Source organism: Brassica napus, chromosome C8 (assembly GCF_020379485.1).
Source record: "Brassica napus cultivar Da-Ae chromosome C8, Da-Ae, whole genome shotgun sequence".
NCBI lineage: Eukaryota > Viridiplantae > Streptophyta > Magnoliopsida > Brassicales > Brassicaceae > Brassica > Brassica napus.
In genome coordinates this window covers 44,244,518-44,265,335 of record NC_063451.1, presented here as the reverse complement: position 1 = coordinate 44,265,335, position 20,818 = coordinate 44,244,518, and the positions used below count along the sequence as shown (strand labels likewise).

Sequence of the window (20,818 nt, the reverse complement as noted above, 5' to 3'; positions counted from 1 at the left end):
ATAATAAATGAAAATAAAATAAAATGGAAGTATGGATATTTTAACTAAAGTTGTGGATCAAAATAATTCTATTTTTTATTATGGAATTTGCAAAATAGCTGGTGGAAAACATGCTGAACAAAGCAGGAAATAAAGACAAAGAGAGGACAAAAGAATGATCTGTAATGGACAAAAACAAAAGTGAAAAATGTATGTTGTCTGTCTTCTTCTCCTTGTATAGAATCATCTGAACAATGCTTGAATTTCTTCAAGTGTTTTGCCTTTAGTCTCAGGAACCCAAAGACTCACAAAGGCCACGGTGAATCCACAGACCAAAGCATAGAGAGTAAAAGTTCCTCCACTGCTCCATGCTAAGAGCATATTTGCTGTCATTGTGACTAACCACGACACGAACCAGTTGGCCAAAGTTGCTATACTTCCGGCTAAACCTTTTATATTCACTGGAAGAATCTGTTATTGCAAACATAAGAGATTAGATTTAGCTCTTATTTTAACATCAAGTAGCATGCTTAATATTCTGATACCTCAGACATAATCAGCCATGGGATTGGTCCCATTCCTAGAGAGCAAGCAATAACCATAGCCTGAAAAGAAGAAGAAAAGTAAGCAAGATTAAGCACAAATGCTAATTTTTTTGGTATAACAATGTGTGAATGTTTATATACAAGAAACTTACCACAACTCCAACTACAGAGACCATGCTTAGAATGTTGTACATATTGGAATCAGGTGATACAAATTCCTAACAAGAGATTACAAACTTGGTATCGAAGTGAAACTCTACATTTTAAAAATATTTTCTCAAAAGTTTATAGAGTACCTTAAGGTAAAACGCAACTGCTACAATCACTAGGCTAATCGTCATCCCTATAGAAGAGATCTGCATTTTAAGAGGAACAACTAATATTTTGTTTGCATATATAATTAAATCTTATGAGTCTCAAATAATCCTCACCATGAGCAAAAGTCTGCGACCTGATTTATCAACCAACCATGTAGCTACTGCAGTGGCCATTACCTGGTTTAGAAGGAACAGATGAGGGTTATAAACCAAATCAAATGTCTTCTATATTGACGCTATATTGATTGAAGTTACATTACCTGAACAGCACCAACTCCAAATGTTGCCACATTACTCGATGAGACCCCTAAGTGAAAAAAACAAATGGAACAGAGAAGCAATGTTTATTATCTCTAAGGAACGTTCCAAAAGTCAAAGACAAAGGTTTGAGACTCTTACCTGCAGATGCAAAAATTGTACTCGAATAGAACAAGACACCGTTGATTCCTCCAAGTTGTTGAAGTACAAGCAGTCCTATACCAACCTGTAACACACATATATTAGACGAAACATGTGAGCTTCTCTCACAGTTTAGCTTCCAGAGGTGAGAGTAAGTACTGTACCATCAATGGAAAATAGTATCTCCTACGCTTGAGGTCCACAAACCGAATTGCAGAACGTTTGCCAGATGAGGCCACAGATCTCTGTATATTGATAAAATTAACAACCCATTCAGCAATCATGAACATAATGAAACCAGTGTCATGTTTCACTTTAGTCAATACCTTGATTTCATTAACCTCAATGGTAATGTCAGTATCAAAACCACGAAGAACTTGCAAGGAAGTTTCAAAATCATCTGTCAAACCCATCTTTGCCTACATACATGACACAAACACAACAAGAAAAAAAAAGAGAATAATTAATAAAGAAATAATGCAACCAATATATGGGTTATAAAGACTTACCAGCCACCGAGGAGATTCAGGAATGAAGAAAAGACCCGGTATCAATAATGTACATGGCAATACTCCTAATGACAAAACAAGACAATCAAGAAAGTGTGATTAGACCGTATGGTTTCTGTAAAGACAAGTTCAAAATGTTATCAAGAGTTAACCCAAAACTGCAAGAATTCTCCATGGAACAAAGAGACCGAGTAAGTATGCCAACATTATCCCAACTGTTACAGAAAGCTATAAACACAAAAACATCCAATGTTTTAATGTTAATGTTAAAAAAATAATCAGATCATAAAATGCAACAAAAAGAAAAGTGAATCTAATATAAACATATGCCAAACCTGGTTTACTGAACCTAAGGCTCCTCTCATGTTCTGTGGAGCGATCTCGGCTATATATACAGGCACCTATCCAGAATCGTGTACATATATATGTTTATTCAGTTATTCCAAAAAAATTGCTGAAAGCAAAGAGCTACTTGAGTCTAGTTTTTTTTACCGTATAAGAGATGATCCCAACGCCAAAACCTTCTAACAGTCTTCCCATGTAAAGAAAAGAAGTATCCTAAACAAAACCAAGAAGGATATGAGTCCCAGAGTTAGAGAGGAAAGTCAAACATTATCAGAAACCACCAAACACTTACTTTTGCAAAAGATATAGAAAGCCAGCCCATAATATTGGGAATTGCAGCAATCATCAGAGACTTGTCAAAAACAGATACATTAATTAAAAAGTAAGAAGATATTACATGAAAAAATGATAGATAACTTTAGGAGCTAAGATATAAAACTATCTTTTTACCCCTTTTCTCCCCATGTATTCTGCAATCTGACCACTTGCAATTGCGCCAACCATAGCACCCACATTGGATAGAGACCCAAACACAGAGTACTACACATCAAAAATGAACCCTAAATGTCATAACACTAAAAAACAGACAGTTGTTAGATAAAGATGGGAGGTTTTTATTACCTCTGAAACAGTTAAGCCAAGATCCTTAGTAATAGCAGCTTGAGTTGGAGAGGAATAACCACACTAAACAACAAAAACAAAAATATCAGAACATTCCACATTCTAATTAAGTTCCATTGGTAAAATTAATAAAGCTGAGATTTTTTATTGGTTTTGTATTACAGTGAAACCGAATTGAATAGGACCAAGAGCAACGATCAAGACACAAGCTAGGACAGAAATGGAGCTGTCTCGAATAACAAGAGACGATTCCAACATGCTAGATTGTCTGGAACCCATCCGGTACCAGCTTCCCGTGTGTAAGAAGGGGCGTCGAAGATCACTCCTTCCCTCTTCCGTATCATCTCTGTTACTCATCTCTTCTGAATCGATCTTTACAAAATCGTACGTGATCTACAGAGAAACAAAAAGCTTTACGTCTTCTCAAAAAATGCCGAAAGAACTGAGCTTCGTATGATCTTATTCTTACCGAAGGAAAAAAAGAAAAAAATGGTCGGATGAGATTCGAAGGACGTCTTCTCTTTTGATGTTATGTTAAATGACCATCATGCTTTCAGGAGCCAATGCCTGGATAGACGTAGACAGTTTCAGAGTTTTCCACCCAACAGACACGTCTCCTTAATTAAAAATACTAATATGTGTAGAGTTCAAAGAGAGAGACTGTCTTTTGAAATTAAATACATTTCAAAAAAGAAGAAGTTAATATATCCTTATGCAATCCTTTTTGTATTATAATCGAATTGAATTGTTGGTTTTTTGCATGGGTTTTATTGAACCATTGATGCATGTTTACGTATACGACCACTAGTTTATACTAGTATTATTTATCTTCCTTCTACTACTAGTTAATCTGCTTTTAGACATTTACAAAGTGACTAATTACAATATATAAAATAATATTTGCACCATAAAATTGTTACTTCGTACTTTATTTTTCTTTAATACTATCAAATAGTCGTCTGACATATCGATCACAAGTTGAGTTATCTAACTAATGGTAAGAGACAAAATTACCACTAATTGTGTTTAGAAAACTTTCTTTTTTGAGGTAAGCCGTCTACTTCGAAGATATTTTCTAATCTAGAACATGCAAGTGACATCATTATTCAGATAAGCTCGAAAATATATTGCATGGTTGTCAATATTTTCACATGATGTAGACAAATAAAACATTTATTTCGACAATACATAAGGCTAGGTAATAACCGGCGCCTTGCGCGGAATGTGATTATTAGTTTCGTTATTTTAGGAAAATGATTATTAGTTTCGTTATTTTTTAATAAGGAGCCATTAATCTGGATATCGGTTCAGTTTTAAGTTTTTTTTTTTGTTTTTAATCTTCTAAAATATAACTATCACTTTAAATCAATATTTATTTGTTTTTTTCGGTTAAAATGTTTAATGTTTTGGTTTTTTTTTCTTGTGATAATCAAAAATTACTATTATTTGTTTGTTTTCATGTTATGAATCTTAGATAGTCGTGATGTCGAACCAATAGTTTCATATTATAGTTTCTAAACGGATAATAGTTAAAAAAAGAAAAAAAAATTATTAAGACACATTATTTTACTACAATTTGGTCGATAGTGAAAGAAGCATTAAGAAAAAAAAATATTTTAACTTCAAACAAAAATAGATATTTCAGTTGTGGTAAATACTTAGTTATAAGGTGCTCACGTCAATGTGCACATATATGTATATGTAAAAGTATATAAAGATGGTTAATAAAAATATATAAAGATACTGTTAATTAATATTAAATGACATTTTTTCAAAATAATACATGAAAAATAAAATTCTTAAAATGAAATTATTTAAAAACAAAAATATTGTAAAATTTATATAAACTATAATATATAACTTATATATAATTCTTTAAATATATGTGTATATATATATGCATATAACAGATCAAATTGGATATCCGTTCCTATAAATATTGATATTTGTGATTCGCTTTTTCTTACGGACATTGCATTTTAGTATTTGATTTGCTTCGTAGAGTAACGGATATCCGGATTTTTCGGTTCGAATCAAAATGGATCACGAATCAAATCAAAATTTACGAATAATTTGTCCAACTCTATTCGTAAACAGTAAAAATAACGTAAAAAAAAAACCATGCATGTGAGTTTTATATTAAAAAAACGTAAAGTACATAGTGTGAACATATTTATGTAGAGTTTGGATGAGAAACTCTCTACATGTGACATGTGTCCACTTTAGTATTTTTATTACAATGCTTCTATACGTGACATGTATCCAGTTTAGTGTAAAAGCATTTATTACAATGTTTCTCCTTTAATATATAAGGGATTGTTTCCGTTTTTCCAATATTCTAAACGTTCGAGAATTTGAAGTTCTTATATAGTTTTCATGACTCTCAGGTTTCTCAATCTGTTCAAGCCCTTCTCCTGAAACTCAATTTTAAGACCTATGTTTAATTTGAAGTTCGTTTTGAAAGATAAATGCGTATCCTAAATTTGTATCTTGAAAAGTCACAAAATGAGCATAGTATATAGTGTGGACAAGTTTTAACAAGGTTAATGACAATAGACAATTACAAAGAGTTGTGAATTCATACTAAACCATCAGCCGCCAAGTCGAGACAAAATTGACTCATAACTAGATTCGGCTTAACTGTCGATTCATGTATATGGATATTGGTCCAACAACTAATCACTCAAATTTTACTATGATAAACTAACTGCAAATGCACATTAAAGTAGACAGTAATAGTACCGGATCATATATACAAAAGATCCAATATACACTTCAATCTGAGTTTAGATCAAGATATAAGACACACAGATTATTGTTTGGAAATAAACAAGTAAAAGTAGTAAATCTAAAACGATGGAATAAAAGCATTACGCATTAGAAAATTCACAGGAAATCAAAACATGAATGCAAATAATTAGTTAGAAAATTAATGAAAAACCATTCTTGAACTCAAAATACAGTTTTATAATTTTTTCACTCATCGTATCTCCAATTATTATGTCTAACAACATAATGAATTAAATGTCAGTTGAACTCATGAGGTTAAATCTCCTTCTTATTATTTGACAAGCATTATTAACATTAAACCTTGTCCTCATGTTTGATTAACAAGTTTACCATTGTTTAGGTGTGTCATCACTAGAATTCACCTCACATCCTTTATTAAATAGCATTCTCTTACTTAGACTAGACTAATTACATGTAACGTCATTGCCAAATAATACTAAAAATGGATTATAGTATATGTTTCATTTTATGCATCTTTCTTGCGGTGAGAAAGAAAACGGTAACATTATATTTTTGCGGTGCTTGACAAAAACATGAGTTTCACTTATGCTAACAGTTATGGACTACTTACGAGATAACCAAGATTTGTTAAAAAAAAACATAGTAAGATATTTATTATTAGATAGTATATATTGTAGTATGTGAACATTGTCACATATCTTATTCTGTTGATTATGAACATGGTCACCAATCTATTATAGTATGTGAACATTGTCTTATTTGATGTTTGAAACAAACATATTTTTAGTGGTTTTGTTATACAGTAAATCAAAGATTCATAAATTTTGGTTAGTAGTAACAGAAACAATTTTATAATTTGTTTCATATAGTTTCTCTCTTTGGTACACTGATAATTGGATAAACTATTTAACAGAGGGTTTTCTTACTTTGCAAAGTTATATGATATTAACTATAAGGTAAAACCATAATATATTCCCTTATGTTCATGTTTATATATGTATTATATATGGTTAACACGCATGCTAAATCTTATATACATGGGGATGTCAAATACAAAAAGGGATTTTCGAGAGAATATATATGGCATTATTTTCGTCCATATATACATTTCTCTATTAATGTGAGTGAATGTTTGTGAAGGAGTCAAACCAATTATCGTATGGAAGTTATAAGAAATGTATTGCCCTTTTTTCAAAAAAAAAAAAAAAAAAGTTATAAGAAATGTATGTATTAACATGATCACAAGCGTTTATTGTATAAATAGTTTACTAATAAAGCAAGCCATTAATTGTATGTGTGACAAATTATGTGGCAGAATATACGCAAATTATGTGATCACAGAAATATTTTAGTCAAAGTCAGAGTCAATACTGCATTCGTATGAAAATTAGAATAAATTTATGGTTCGAGATTTTTTCCTTAAATGTAGTTAGGTACATTTCCTATACTAACACTACAAGAAAACTTATTTATTACAAGGGTCATATTCCTTGTTAATTCGTTGTAATAGAAGGGTTACAACGAATTAACAAGGAATAGCGTTTCGTTGTAAAACGCCCGTCGTAATGCAAGATTCGTCGTAACATCCATGTAACATTTACGACGAAATAAATTCGTTGTAAAAGCGAAAGAGAGTATTTCGTCGTAGTTTCGTAGTTACGCTTCATCGTAAAAGACTCGTATAGTTTCCTTGTAAAGTCGTCTTTAAGTACTTGTACAATTTACGACGAATTTACAAGTCTTTTAATGTAAAGTCCTTGTAATATTTACGAGGAATTTACAAGTATTTCCTAGTAAATTTCCCGTAAAGATTACGAGGATTTTACAAGGAAGTACTTGTAAAATCCTCGTAATCTTTACGAGAAATTTACATCTCATTGTCATATTATTATATTATTATGAAATATTCAAAATCAAAATATATAATTTATAAAATAAAATATTGAAAATTAAAATATATTTTTTAAAAAATATATAAATGTCATAAAATAATATTCAAATTAATAATAGAAAACAAAAAAATTGAAAAATAAAAATCTAAGGGAGAACGCCGTCGAAGTAGTTGTTGGAGGTGTTTCTTCCTGGAGAGTCTCATACTTCATCTATAGGTTCCGTCTCGAAGAGTAGGATGAAGTCGTCCTTGTGGCTTCATTGATGAAGCTTATTCATACCGTCAGTTCCAACTTTTTAGGAGCCACCTTGAAAAAAAAAACATATTAATATAATTAATTACATAAAATTATAAGAAAATAAAATATATTTAATTTTTTAAAAAAATATCTAATCAGTCGTTTAAATGCCTCAACCTAATATTTGAATATAGTTTTGTTACCTAAAATTACCACCTAAACTAACCACCTAATCTAATTAACTAAACTAATCACCTAAACTAATTACCTAAACTAACCACCTAAACTAACCACCTAAACCTAAATTAATATTAAAAACAACATACCTTTGAGAGAAGGAGAGGAGTGGTTTGAGATGAATGAATGAGGCATTCCTCATTCATGTTTCGAGTTTATATAAGAAAACAACATTCCTCGTAAAGTCGTCGTAATTTTACGAGGAATCTACCAGGCCCGCGTTTTTAGTGTTACGAGGAATCTACCAGGTCCGCGTTTTTAGAATTACAACAAATTTACAAGGAATATTTACGACGAATTTACAAGGAAAATTTTACGACGACTTTACAAGGAAAGCTTTACAATGAAATTACAAGGAAAGCATTACAACGAATTTACAAGGACACATGTATTACGAGGAATCTACCAGGCCCGTGTGTTTTCTATTACGACGAATTTACTAGGACTATATCTGAAACCCCGAAAATCAAATCCCTAAACCCCAAAATCACTTATCTATTTACATCATACCCTTTTACCACATCATCCCCTTTATCATATTTTTTCTTAAACCATAAACTCCAATTGAATCCTTAAAACGCAAGTTATAAGTATTATAATCAAACAACCACTTGATAGCAAATAATCAAATTATTCTGTAATCTCTAAACCGAGGGTATGAAATGAAGTTAACTTGCTTGGCTTGAGAATGCTTACAACAAAATCAGTTTGGTAAAACAGCTTAAACACGTTTTCACCAAAAATAATGGTAACATGTTTCGTGAAAAAAATCCTTGTAAAGTTACAACGAATTCACAAGGAAAGCATTACAACGAATTTACAAAGAAAGAATTACAACGAATTTACAAGGACACATGTTTACGACAAATCTACCAGGCCCGCGTTTTTAGAGTTACAACGAATTTGCAAGGGAGCATTACAACGAATTTACAAGGAAATCTTTACAACGAATTTACAAGGAAATGATTACAACGAATTTACAAGGACACGTGTATTACAAGGAATATACCAGGCCCGTGTTTTCCATTACGACGAATTTACTATGACTATATCTGAATCCCTGAAAATCAAATCCCTAACTCCCAAATTCTCTTACCTATAACCTCATATCCCTTTTACCCCATTCCCCCATTCTCCCATTTATCCTATTTTCTCTTAAACCCTAAACTCCAATTAAATCCTTAAAAGCCAACAAATAATTATTATAACCAAACAATATACACTTGCATTAAGTCTTAAACTGATTTATATATTTTTTAAAAATATTTAAAACATATATTACATCATTCTGAATCATTCGAGTTTTCAACAATATCAGTACAATGATTATCATCGCTTGCATCGAACTCTTCTTCACTTTCTTCATCCGTCATTTCGTCGAAAAGATCTTCATATTGGCGGTTATCCACATCAATTAGAAGGATGTCATCAGTTTGTTGTTCAGATACTTCCACTTCAGTGATACACACTTCTTCTTGCAAAAGTGATTCTTCTCTAGCAACTATTCGTTCACGAGGTGTAACTTTGATAGCAGCTAATCAAGTTATTCCAAAATCTCTAAACCGAGGGTATCAGTTTGGTAAAGCATACTTAAAACACGTTTTCACAAAAATTAATGGTAACATGTTTCGTCGTAAAAGCCTTGTAAAGTTATAAGGACTTTACAACGAATTTTCTCTTTCCTCGTAAAATCGACGTAAATTTACATGTAAATTACCACGAAACATTTTCCTTGTAACTTTACTACGACTTTACGACGAAATTCAGTTTTGTCGTAAAATCGTAGTAATTTTCTCGTAAATTTACGAGTAATATATTTCCTCGTAATTTTTCCTCGTTATAGGCATGTTTTCTTGTAGTGTAATCGTATGCAACATAAGATTGATAAAACATCAGTACTTCTTTATAAATATCAACATTTGGTCTCATTCATTCCATCTCAGGCATAAACTGATGTTATAACAACTTCTTGAGACGGTTTCGAATCGTTATTGGTTTAAACAGGCTGGTCTCGATTTTTTTTTCATATATTAACGATTATATGACTGATTGTATTCAAAAGACTTTTAATTTAAAAATGAAATCCCTTAACTTAAATGCCAAGACTTTTAATTTCGAAACTAACATTAATGGTAATAGGAGTTTATTTAGTCAATGTATAAAACTCAAATCCCGTTAAGTTATAGTCAAATAAAATTTTGATATGGTCACCATTTAAGATAATTCCGAAATCAACATTAATGGTAATAGGAGACTTTTAATTTCAAAATCAACATTAATGGTAGTATGAGTTTATTTAGTCAATATATAAAACTAAAATCTGGTTAAGTTTATAGTCAAATATAATTTTTAATGTTATTGCATATATTATATATAATTGCATTTAATACTTTCCAAAATTTTCAAAGAGGGATCAAACAATAAGAGACTTCTCAGATTGATTTTTTCATATTGGTTCTCGGATTGAATTGACGCGGTCTAAACCCTAACAATTGTGAATATATAAATATCATACTAAACTTTTAACTACGGTATCACAACCGAGAACAAAAACAGAAAATGAAAACCATGAATTTTATCTCCAACTCGAAGCCAAAGAAGTCTATGTGTCATAATAATGGCACATATTTTTACATGTATGTCTTGATCTGCCCGTTTAATTTGGCAACTATTATTGTTAATAGATTACATTTATCCTTTTTCTATTTTAGGGATTCGGCGAAACAGTATAAAATTGTGAAAACCGATAACATATTAGTTTATTAAGAAGACTATTACTCTTAATTATTCTATTTTCGTTTAATCATGATAGCAAAGTACATCGAAAAGTCCAAACTGTTTGTTTTAATTGATTTGTATATCAAAAGTTACAAAATTGTGTCATATACTATGTATTATTTGTTAGGATCCTTGTTTGTTACTTTGATTTTTTACCTTTTTAATACTTATAAATTGATAATCATAATTTTTTTTAATTCGTCCACTCCGCGCAAACCGCGGATCATCACTTAGTACACATTAAAACACAAGTTTCAATAGGTTCACAAAATGCTTTAACATCAACCTTCACAGATTAAGGAAAGATTAGTTTCAAGCAATTATACCAATTTTCGCTACCTCTAATCAACCTAAAATCAACAAACTAAATGATCCATCAGAATACTATAAAAATGCTTACAAAACACTATAAAATAAAATTGATAAATAGTTTTTAATAAAATTAAAATTACCATAAAAATGTCAAAAATATTTTAGATTTTGAAATAACAAAAATCTTCGAAAACGAAGAATACAATTTTGGGGATTGTTATTGGATTGGTAAGCATTAAGCAAAGTTTGAAAAATACGAATCTGCATCTTATTATTTAGTGGTTGGGTTAAAATATTAAAGTTCTGGGCCTTATTACGAACCGAACACTGCTTTCCCTTTTTTTCCAAAAAATCAAAATTACGGAAAAATATAAAAAAGAGATTGCCACGACTTATAAAGTGCCCAAATATCTCGGTCTACTCATATCACGCCCTTTTCTTTTTCTTCTATTTAACTAAATTAAAAATCTCTCTCCGCCCGCCGCTCTCCCCCCAAAAAAAAAACTAGGGTTTTAAAGGGGGTTTCACTCTTATCCTCCGCCTAAAGAAGAAGAAGATGAGCAACGATAATTTGAACATGTCCGATCTCACCGCCGGTATGTATTGACAGGCTGATTCCTTTTGTTTTTTTTTTCCTTTAGGATTTATTGAAAAATGCTTATTTTTGTGTGGGTTTTGATTTGTAGCCCTTAACGTGGAGGATCGTGCAGGCCTTGTCAATGCTCTTAAGGTCAGTTTTAGACTTAAAGATTGATTTTATAACAAATGGACTTTAGTTTGAATGTTTTGAGAGTTTTGTACCCTTTAGTAGCTATCTGTGATTTTTCTGATTTTTTTTTTTAATGTGATTTGGTTTGATGATTGTCTCTACATCTTGATTTGATTGTTGTTCTGTCTGTTTATTCTGATGTTGTGCAGAACAAGTTGCAGAATTTAGCTGGACAACACTCGGATGTCCTTGAGAACTTGACTCCCATTGTCAGGAAGCGTGTCGAGGCTCTAAGAGAGATTCAGGCTAGTCTAATCTTCCAACCTTTTTCTTTTTATTTTTTTGATCTTGCGTTTGGTATGAATTAATTAGCAGTGCTCTGATGAGAAATTCCCAAATATTATCTGATTCCCATTTTTTTTTAATTTATACATTGCAGAACCAACATAATGAAATAGAAGCCAAGTTTTTCGAGGAAAAGGCAGCTCTTGAAGCTAAGTATCAAAAGCTGTATCAGCCTTTTTATACCAAGGTCAAAAAAATAAAATAATGATCTAATAGTTTTCTTTAGATTCTGACTTGTTAAACTTGTCTCTTTTTGTATGATTATTGTTGGTTCTGCTTTTTTTCTAACGTGATGAGCACATACAGCGGTATGAGATTGTGAACGGTGTAGTTGAAGTTGAAGGTGCACCTGAAGAAGAAGATAAAGCTGATGAAGGTAGTGTGTTATCAGTTTACTTACACTGGTTATGTGTGTTTAGCTTCCAAATCATAATGTTTGATGAACATCTGTGCAGAGAAAGGAGTACCTGACTTCTGGCTTATTGCACTCAAGAACAATGAGATAACTGCTGAGGAGGTTCGTTCTTTACTCTTTTGTTTATGAAAAAGACAGTTAATTCCCTTTATGCTGATGTTGTTCCCCCAATGATTGTAGATAACTGAGCGAGATGAAGGTGCTCTTAAGTATCTTAAGGATATCAAGTGGAACAAGGTTGAAGAGCCTAAAGGGTTCAAGCTTGAGTTCTTCTTTGACGAGAACCCTTACTTCAAGAACACTCTCTTGACCAAGACGTATCACATGATTGACGAAGATGAGCCTATCCTCGAGAAGGCTATCGGGACGGAGATTGAGTGGTATCCTGGAAAATGTTTGACTCAGAAGATCCTTAAAAAGAAGCCAAAGAAGGGATCCAAAAACACAAAGCCCATCACTAAGACTGAGGAGTGTGAGAGCTTCTTTAACTTCTTCAATCCACCTCAAGTTCCTGAGGACGAAGATGATCTTGATGAAGAATTGGTATGTCCATCATCCCCAAAAGCAGTTTAATTTTTTTTTTTTAAGGACTTGAGAATGCGATAAATTGATTTTTCTTGCACAGGCTGAGGAACTCCAAGGTCGAATGGAGCAGGACTATGATATTGGGTCTGTAACCTTTCTTACTTCATCGTCACTTCTCTTTGCTCTTTTAGTTCTCAGTTGTTGGATCTGAATCTGTGCCACTGTTGTTTATCATGTAGATCAACCATTAAAGAGAAAATTATCTCGCATGCCGTGTCATGGTTCACTGGTGAAGCTGTTGACGAAGATGACCTTGAGATGGATGATGACGAGATTGATGAAGAAGAGGATGATGAGGAGGACGAAGAGGAAGATGATGAAGAGGACGAGGATGATGATGATGATGATGAGGACGAAGAGGAAGAGCAAGGAAAGAAGAGCAGAAAGAAGGTACTATGTGGTTAAAACGCTCTTACTTTCTGTTTCTCTTATATGAAACTAAACTGATTTTTGGTTGCCTCATTGTTCTGGTGCAGTCATCAACTGGGCACAAGGTATAACAACTATCACTCGATCTTGGCCGTAGAGGATCTACTTCTTGTTGATTATTTAAGGGCTGTTTATAAACTGTGGATCTTTTTTTTCTCTGTGAACAGAAGTCTGGAAGAAGTCAACTTGGGGAAGGTCAACAAGGTGAGAGGCCACCGGAGTGTAAGCAGCAGTGAGTAAACTTCTCAGGCGAAGAAGGAAGAAGAGTCGGGTCTTTTGTGTTTCTTAATCTGCAGGTCGTGGTCTGGTTTGTATGATTATTTTATCAAGTTTTGGGTGGTGGTTTGCTAAAAAAAAGCTGGTTATTTGGTTTGGTGTGTATCTGATTTTTCATTTGCAATGTGTTCTCTCATGAACTGGTTTGAGCAATAGTATTTTGTCGTTTTTGTTCCAGATTTATATATTCTTTCAAGTTCTGTAAGTTGATCGAATGATCTCATTGTCGTTCGTAGAACAAATTCCATTTGGATATTGTGTTGGATTTTCACTTTGGTTTGGATTCATTCTTAACTGCAACAATCAAACCGAAATGAAAATTTCTCTATTCTGTCATCGTCGTACCATATACATATCTCTCTGTTTTCTCACATTTCACTTTCACAAATTCATAAAAACCAAATAACCGCAAAAATCAAATGCCAAATTTTTTGGGCCGGTATATGGCTGGACTAGGGCTGGGTTCGCGGGTCAACCCGCCCCGCATGACCCGCCAACCCGCGGATCGACTCTATTTTCTAAACTCAAAATTCCGACCCGCATAACCCGCGAAAGAAAAATCGTAAACCCGCACCCGCCCCGCTAAGATTGCGGGTAACCCGCGGGGCCCGCATATAATATTAAATTTAATAAATAATTATTTTTTTTATCAATTAATTACTTTTTATAATAAAAATTATACATTTATAATTTAAATTATATATTTTTCATTAATTTATATATTTTTTACATATTTTTATTTTTATTTTTATTTATTTTAAAAAAATTTAGAAAAAAATAATATTTTTTTTATTTTGCGGGTCGGCGGATACCCGCGACTCAAATTTGGTTGACCCGCACCCGCCCCGCTAAAAATTGACTCAACCCGCACCCGCACCCGCATGCTGAAATTTGTAAATCGATCGACCCGCACCCGCCCCGCGGCGGGTCAAACGGGGCGGGACCCGCGGGTAATGACCCAAATTCCCAGCTCTAGGCAGGAGTAATATAGAAACCAGATTAGTAAACCGTAAATGTACTTAAACCGATCAATATAATTAATCGATTTAAATAAACCAACTAATGAGCCGGTTGTTTTGTACTGGTCTTTTGAAGACAGGAGGACAAAAGCCACCGTGGACATGTAAGGAAACCGATCAAAAGAAGAACCTAAAACCCTAAAAACTCCTCGCTTTTCTGGGTAGTTTGGAATTCACTGTTTACATTCTGGTGAGAAAGAAAGAAAGAAGCTTTATTAGTGTCTTTCTATGGCGGGGATTCTCCGAAACGCGTCTTCACTGAGACGCTGCTCTCTATTCTCGTCTGAGGTGCCAGAAATTAAACACTGTCGTTTTCATTTCTTAATTCAATTGGGAGAGTATGATTTTTAAGTAAAAAATGATTCACAAATGTTGTAGTTTGGAATTTGCAGGTATCTACTACTAGAGGAGGTGTTGCTGGCACATCGTTTCAGCTCCTCCGAGGTTTTGCTGCCAAAGGTTTCATTTATAAAGCTTCCTTCTTCTACCTTTTCTCTTTATTATTGAAGCCATCATATCTTTGGCTAGTTAAAGCTTTTACCTTTGGCTCATTAACTCTGCTTTTTTTTTTTTTTTTCAAGGTAAAAAGAAATCAAAGGCAGATGGAAGTACATCATCATCTGAGGAAGGTATGACGCAAAAGGAGATAGCTCTTCAGCAAGCACTTGATCAGATAACCACTTCCTTTGGCAAAGGCTCTATCATGTGGCTTGGTCGTGCTGTTTCTCCTAGAGATGTCCCCGTTTACTCCACCGGTTCTTTTTCCCTCGATCTAGCCTTAGGTGTCGGTGGCCTTCCCAAGGTATATGAATGATATCATCACTTTGATGTACTCCTCCTAGTCTCAGCCTTTGAGTAGCTTTCTTATTGTTCCTAGGGACGTGTTGTGGAGATATACGGTCCTGAAGCATCTGGCAAAACAACACTTGCTCTTCATGTTATTGCTGAAGCTCAAAAACAAGGAGGTTGTTTTACATGTTTCTTTTTAAACTCTTTGATTTGATTTCAAAAGGCGTGATGTTCTTTTTTTGCTTCTGTGTACAGGAACGTGTGTATTTGTAGATGCTGAGCATGCGCTTGATTCTTCGCTTGCTAAGGCAATTGGTGTGAATACAGAGAACCTGCTTCTATCACAGCCTGATTGTGGTGAACAGGCACTTAGTCTTGTCGACACTTTGATCCGTAGTGGCTCCGTTGATGTTATTGTTGTTGATAGTGTAAGTGAACAATGGATCCCATGAGTTTTGGTCTCTCTCTCCTCTCACAGGTTTCGTGTGATTTCTTTTTAACAGGTGGCTGCTCTTGTACCTAAAGGAGAGCTTGAGGGAGAGATGGGGGATGCGCACATGGCTATGCAAGCCAGATTGATGAGTCAAGCTTTGCGTAAAATGAGCCACTCTTTATCCTTATCGCAAACCCTTCTCATCTTTATAAACCAGGTTAGAGCTAAACTTTCTACATTCGGAGGATTCGGAGGTCCAACAGAAGTTACATGCGGTGGGAACGCCTTGAAGTTCTACGCTTCCATGCGTCTGAATATCAGGCGAGTGGGACTTGTCAAGAAAGGTGAAGATGTAAGTTATATCCCAAAACAGATCTTTACTTAAAAAGAATTGTTATTATAAACAGCAACTTGCTTGTGACTGCAGACGACGGGGAGTCAAGTTGCTGTGAAGATAGTGAAGAACAAACTCGCGCCGCCTTTTAGAACGGCGCAGTTTGAGCTCGAGTTTGGGAAAGGAATCTGCAAGGTCACGGAGATAATCGAGCTGAGCATTAAGCACAAGTTCGTCGCTAAAAACGGAACGTTCTACAATCTTAACGGGAAGAACTACCATGGGAAAGAGGCTCTGAAGAAGTTTCTGAGGCTGAATGAGTCGGTTCAAGAAGAGCTGATGGCCATGGTCAAAGAAAAGCTCATTGTCGATGAAGCTGCAGATAAGGAATCTGAATCTGAGGAAGAAGAAGAGGAAGATTCTGGTCGAGTTTTGGTTTCAACTGAGGACACGGATGATGAAGCACCAGCTCTAGACGTTGTTGCTACTGCTACAGTTGTTGAATCATGATCAGTCCACCTCCGGTTTAAGGATAATATTCTTCTTTCGGTTTAATGTGGATTGGGTTCGGTTTTCCCTCCCCCCCCCGCGTAATTTATGTGTGAGTTTAATCACTTTTACATGTGTTGGTGTGGCGTAATTTATGTGAGTTTAATCACTTTTACATGTGTTGGTGTGAAATTTTTTGTAGTTTTATAAGGAAAGTTTCATGTTTAAGGAAAAACTGTAACATTTTTTGTTATATCCTATAAGATATTCACTAGATTTTGAAAGCGCAGGATTATTTTTATCATAAATTATTTGTTAATTTTTTTAGCAACATTAGGAAAAGAAAATATAGAAGGAAAAAAATCGTTACAGTCATCCGAGGTTTTAAAGTATTTTCTTAATATTGACTCTTGTTATTGTTATGTAAATTCAGCAATTTTTTTTTGTATTTATAGTAATTTTAACAATAATAAGTTTCAGATTTTAATTAATAAATTTGGAATCAATAGTTTCAAGAGAAATATCTTATGTGGCAAATTTCTCATTATTTATAATTTATAATTGATTATATATTTTTAAAAATATTACTACTCTAAAATTATTTTATTTTATTATTTAGTAAAATAAAACTGTATGTTTTCTGATTTAAGAGAACAAGGGAAACTGTGATGGTTTTGTTTTGTCTGTAAAAGCAGTGTAGAGAGAGATAAAGTCTTGTCTCACTAAAGCTAGAGAGAGAGAGAGACTAAATCAATAAAAAAAGACCCTCAGAGAAACGGAAAATGGAGAGCGACGAAGCGGCAGCGGCAGGAGCAGCGTCGCCGAGCGGAGGAAACGTGACACCGGCGCCGAAGAAGAGAGGACGGAAACCAAAGAGCAAGGACGAGACTCAGACGCAGCAGGAGCAGGAGGAGAGGGGTGGGAAAATGAAGGAAAGCGGGAAGAAAACGAAGCAGGGGGAGCAGAGCGTGGACGAGAAGTACACTCAGTGGAAAGGTCTCGTCCCCATCCTCTACGACTGGCTCGCCAATCACAACCTCGTCTGGCCTTCCCTCTCTTGCAGGTCTTTTCCTCTCTCTCTCTCTCTCTCTACTTCTTCTAGGGTTTCCTGGATTGATTTGCATTGGCGGTTAAATTGTTAGGGTTTGATTTTGAGCTTTTGGATGTGGCTGTTTGCTTTCACGATTTGATGTTTGATTCATGAATTTTACACGATCTGCTAAAAATTTGATAAGCTTAATAGTTAATATAATGATTCCAGATTATTCTGTGTTGATCAGTTAACTCTTAGGCTACTATCAATGTGAGGGAGTGTCAGTTTTTTTTTCCTTCTTTTCTGTAGATGTATGCATATTTGATGAAGTGATTAGTTCTCTTGGTGCTAAGAGGTTCCGTTTGTTGTTTGGCCTTTCGCAGATGGGGTCCACAGATCGAACAAGCAACCTACAAGAATCGACAGCGTCTTTACCTCTCAGAACAAGTAAGGTTTTTTCCGCTTTCTCCTGTTTCTTTCTTACTTGCCCCCATAACATTTGTTTGCTCATGAGAATATTTTTGTCTTGGTTGTGTCACTAGACTGATGGCAGTGTGCCCAACACTCTAGTCATAGCGAATTGCGAAGTTGTTAAGCCAAGAGTCGCTGCGGCAGAGCACATATCTCAGGTAATTAGTGATTTTTCTACAATGGATTTCCTGTTGTGATGTGACATTTGGTTACCTCCATCTTCTGCAAATGTGTTTTTCTTCTCTTTTTTTTTGCAGTTCAACGAAGAAGCACGTTCACCATTTGTGAAGAAGTTCAAGACCATCATTCACCCTGGAGAGGTATCTCTAGATATTCATGTATCATCAACATTGTTGGTTCTAGTTCTGTTTTTTTTTTTTTTTTTTTTTTGTATCTGCCCCACTGTTTAAACAAGTCCATGAATTTACTAGAAAGTATAAAAACCCTGTTTGATGCAAATAATCATCACTAATTTTGGTATTGCAGGTTAACCGAATCAGGGAACTCCCACAAAACAGTAAGATTATTGCTACTCACACCGACAGTCCTGATGTAAGTGCTGCTGCTTCTTCTATTCAAGTGTATCGTTTTCATACTTGTTTCTGAATAAAGATATGTTGATTCCAGGTTCTCATTTGGGATGTTGAAACCCAACCAAACCGTCATGCTGTCCTTGGAGCTGCACATTCCCGTCCTGATTTGGTATTAACTGGACATCAAGACAATGCTGAATTCGCTCTTGCAATGTGCCCAACCGAACCCTTTGTCCTCTCTGGAGGTCTGTGTTTCTCTAGTTTCTGATCCTTTTGTTTTTCTGTCAGTTTTCTCTCATACAAAGGTTTTTTATTTCTCTTAGGCAAAGACAAGTCAGTTGTTTTGTGGAGTATCCAGGACCACATCACAACCGCTGGTAGTACAGACTCCAAATCATCTGGATCCATCATCAAACAGACTGGTGAAGGTGGTGATAAGACTGAGAGTCCTTCTCTTGGCCCGCGAGGTGTATATCATGGCCATGATGATACCGTTGAAGATGTCGCTTTCAGCCCCACTAGGTAGAACAATCCCCGCCTTTTTTCCATGCAAAATGATCAACTATTTATGCCTTTTCTGATGATGCTTCTGGTGAATTTTAGTGCACAAGAGTTCTGCAGTGTCGGTGACGATTCTTGCCTTATACTATGGGATGCAAGAACAGGCACTAGCCCTGTCACGAAGGTGGTTAACTCTATTTAAATTGTTTTGAAGTTTCTTACCTTGTGTTTACTTTATCTTTGTTTAATTGTGTGTGTTTATCAGGTTGAAAAGGCGCACGATGCTGATCTTCATTGTGTCGATTGGAACCCTCATGATGACAATCTGATCCTGACAGGGTATGTTGATTGGTGCACACGTAGTTTGATAGTATCTAATTAAGAAAACTTTTATTATACGCAATGCATACATGTACTCACTAGGTTATAGTTGTATGTTTTCAGGTCTGCAGACAACACTGTTCGGTTGTATGATCGTAGGAAACTAACCTCAAATGGAGTGGGTACGCCTATTTACAAATTTGAAGGCCACAAAGCTGCTGTTCTTTGCGTTCAGGTTTCAATAACAGCTCTTATGTTTCATCATATCACTTGTATCTAATTAAATTACTGAGACTATTTTGTTAAAAAATCAATTCAGTGGTCTCCTGATAAGTCATCTGTTTTTGGGAGTTCCGCGGAAGATGGTCTCTTGAACATCTGGGATTATGACAGGGTACTGTGTACATGATAAGTCAATCAGATATGTCTGAAATAGTCACTCTTATCGTTGATTACTCATGTTTGGTTTGTTTAACTAACCATCATCAGGTCAGTAAGAAGTCTGATCGTGCAGCTAAAAGTCCGGCTGGTCTCTTCTTCCAGCATGCTGGTCACAGGTTCTTTAAGACTTGATCGTAACTCTCCCATTTGGTTTCTCATTAACTTGCTTCTAAGTTCTCTTGTTTATATACCTTTCTTAGGGACAAAGTTGTTGATTTCCACTGGAATGCAGAGGACCCTTGGACTATTGTCAGTGTTTCTGATGACTGTGAGACTACTGGTGGAGGTGGAACACTGCAGGTAAAGACCTTGTAACTCTTTTTCTCTGTAACCTCGTTGGTCAACTTTGTCCTTAAATATGTGTGTTTATAACTTATCTTCTTTGTTTTGATAGATATGGCGGATGAGTGACTTGATTTACAGACCGGAAGAGGAAGTTCTGGCAGAGTTGGAGAAGTTCAAGTCGCATGTTATGACATGTGCCTCCAAGCCTTGAGGGGTTAATAAATAAAAAGTACCATTGTCTATCTATCTATCTTATCGCCTATATGGTGGTTTAGTTGTCGGTTTAGCGAGGAATCTTGTTTTTTTTTCGTTTTAAAAAAAAGGCTGGTTTGTGTGTTTGAGATATTGGTAGCTTTTGAGACCTTTCCAAATCGTTTAGGGGTACATGGTTTTGGTTCTTGATCCTGTTTTCTCAAGACTTGATATTTTCTTCAGCGTAGATGTTATTAACCGACGTAAACTCTGTGTTTTGGTTTTAGGTTGCATTG

General features: G+C 34.7%; 4 protein-coding genes across 7 annotated transcripts; 3 read left to right on the top strand and 1 right to left on the bottom strand.

Moving 5' to 3' along the window:
- Window positions 1–53: 53 nt before the first annotated feature.
- On the bottom strand, window positions 54–3,342 carry LOC106368914 (sugar transporter ERD6-like 4). Of its 2 annotated transcripts, XM_013808986.3 has the most exons (18): window positions 3,185–3,342; window positions 2,878–3,108; window positions 2,716–2,778; window positions 2,545–2,634; window positions 2,387–2,446; window positions 2,242–2,307; window positions 2,085–2,150; window positions 1,902–1,977; window positions 1,750–1,814; window positions 1,567–1,659; window positions 1,405–1,485; window positions 1,241–1,325; window positions 1,102–1,148; window positions 956–1,018; window positions 821–880; window positions 677–742; window positions 525–584; window positions 54–450 (listed from the first exon to the last, which is right to left on the bottom strand). In XM_013808986.3, the coding sequence occupies exons 2-18, from the start codon at window positions 3,070–3,072 to the stop codon at window positions 223–225; spliced, it is 1,464 nt and encodes a 487-aa protein (XP_013664440.1). In that variant the 5' UTR covers window positions 3,073–3,108; window positions 3,185–3,342; the 3' UTR covers window positions 54–222. The 2 variants fall into 2 exon arrangements, with proteins under 2 accessions (XP_013664440.1, XP_013664439.1); XM_013808985.3 differs by lacking the exon at window positions 3,185–3,342 and having other exon boundaries at window positions 2,878–3,176.
- A 7,986-nt stretch (window positions 3,343–11,328) lies between these two features.
- LOC106368915 (nucleosome assembly protein 1;2-like) lies at window positions 11,329–13,886 on the top strand. Of its 2 annotated transcripts, XM_013808987.3 has the most exons (11): window positions 11,329–11,518; window positions 11,609–11,652; window positions 11,841–11,936; window positions 12,071–12,163; window positions 12,283–12,352; window positions 12,432–12,493; window positions 12,572–12,934; window positions 13,017–13,060; window positions 13,156–13,366; window positions 13,453–13,470; window positions 13,573–13,886. In XM_013808987.3, exons 1-11 carry the CDS (start codon window positions 11,479–11,481, stop codon window positions 13,639–13,641), a joined length of 1,110 nt encoding a protein of 369 aa, XP_013664441.1. In that variant the 5' UTR covers window positions 11,329–11,478; the 3' UTR covers window positions 13,642–13,886. The 2 variants fall into 2 exon arrangements, with proteins under 2 accessions (XP_013664441.1, XP_022564074.1); XM_022708353.2 differs by lacking the exon at window positions 13,453–13,470.
- An 869-nt stretch (window positions 13,887–14,755) lies between these two features.
- On the top strand, window positions 14,756–17,021 carry LOC106368917 (DNA repair protein recA homolog 3, mitochondrial). Of its 2 annotated transcripts, none has more exons than XM_013808989.3 (7): window positions 14,756–14,988; window positions 15,093–15,159; window positions 15,282–15,502; window positions 15,578–15,665; window positions 15,745–15,917; window positions 15,993–16,274; window positions 16,350–17,021. In XM_013808989.3, the coding sequence occupies exons 1-7, from the start codon at window positions 14,929–14,931 to the stop codon at window positions 16,764–16,766; spliced, it is 1,308 nt and encodes a 435-aa protein (XP_013664443.1). In that variant the 5' UTR covers window positions 14,756–14,928; the 3' UTR covers window positions 16,767–17,021. The 2 variants fall into 2 exon arrangements, with proteins under 2 accessions (XP_013664443.1, XP_022563176.1); XM_022707455.2 differs by having other exon boundaries at window positions 14,865–14,988; window positions 15,079–15,159.
- Window positions 17,022–17,418: 397 nt separating this feature from the next.
- On the top strand, window positions 17,419–20,790 carry LOC106368918 (WD-40 repeat-containing protein MSI4-like). Its single transcript, XM_013808990.3, has 14 exons — window positions 17,419–17,808; window positions 18,162–18,225; window positions 18,321–18,407; window positions 18,507–18,569; window positions 18,736–18,801; window positions 18,877–19,027; window positions 19,106–19,304; window positions 19,386–19,467; window positions 19,549–19,622; window positions 19,728–19,839; window positions 19,924–19,998; window positions 20,094–20,161; window positions 20,246–20,345; window positions 20,440–20,790. The coding sequence occupies exons 1-14, from the start codon at window positions 17,528–17,530 to the stop codon at window positions 20,539–20,541; spliced, it is 1,524 nt and encodes a 507-aa protein (XP_013664444.1). The 5' UTR covers window positions 17,419–17,527; the 3' UTR covers window positions 20,542–20,790.
- The last annotated feature ends 28 nt before the right edge of the window (window positions 20,791–20,818 follow it).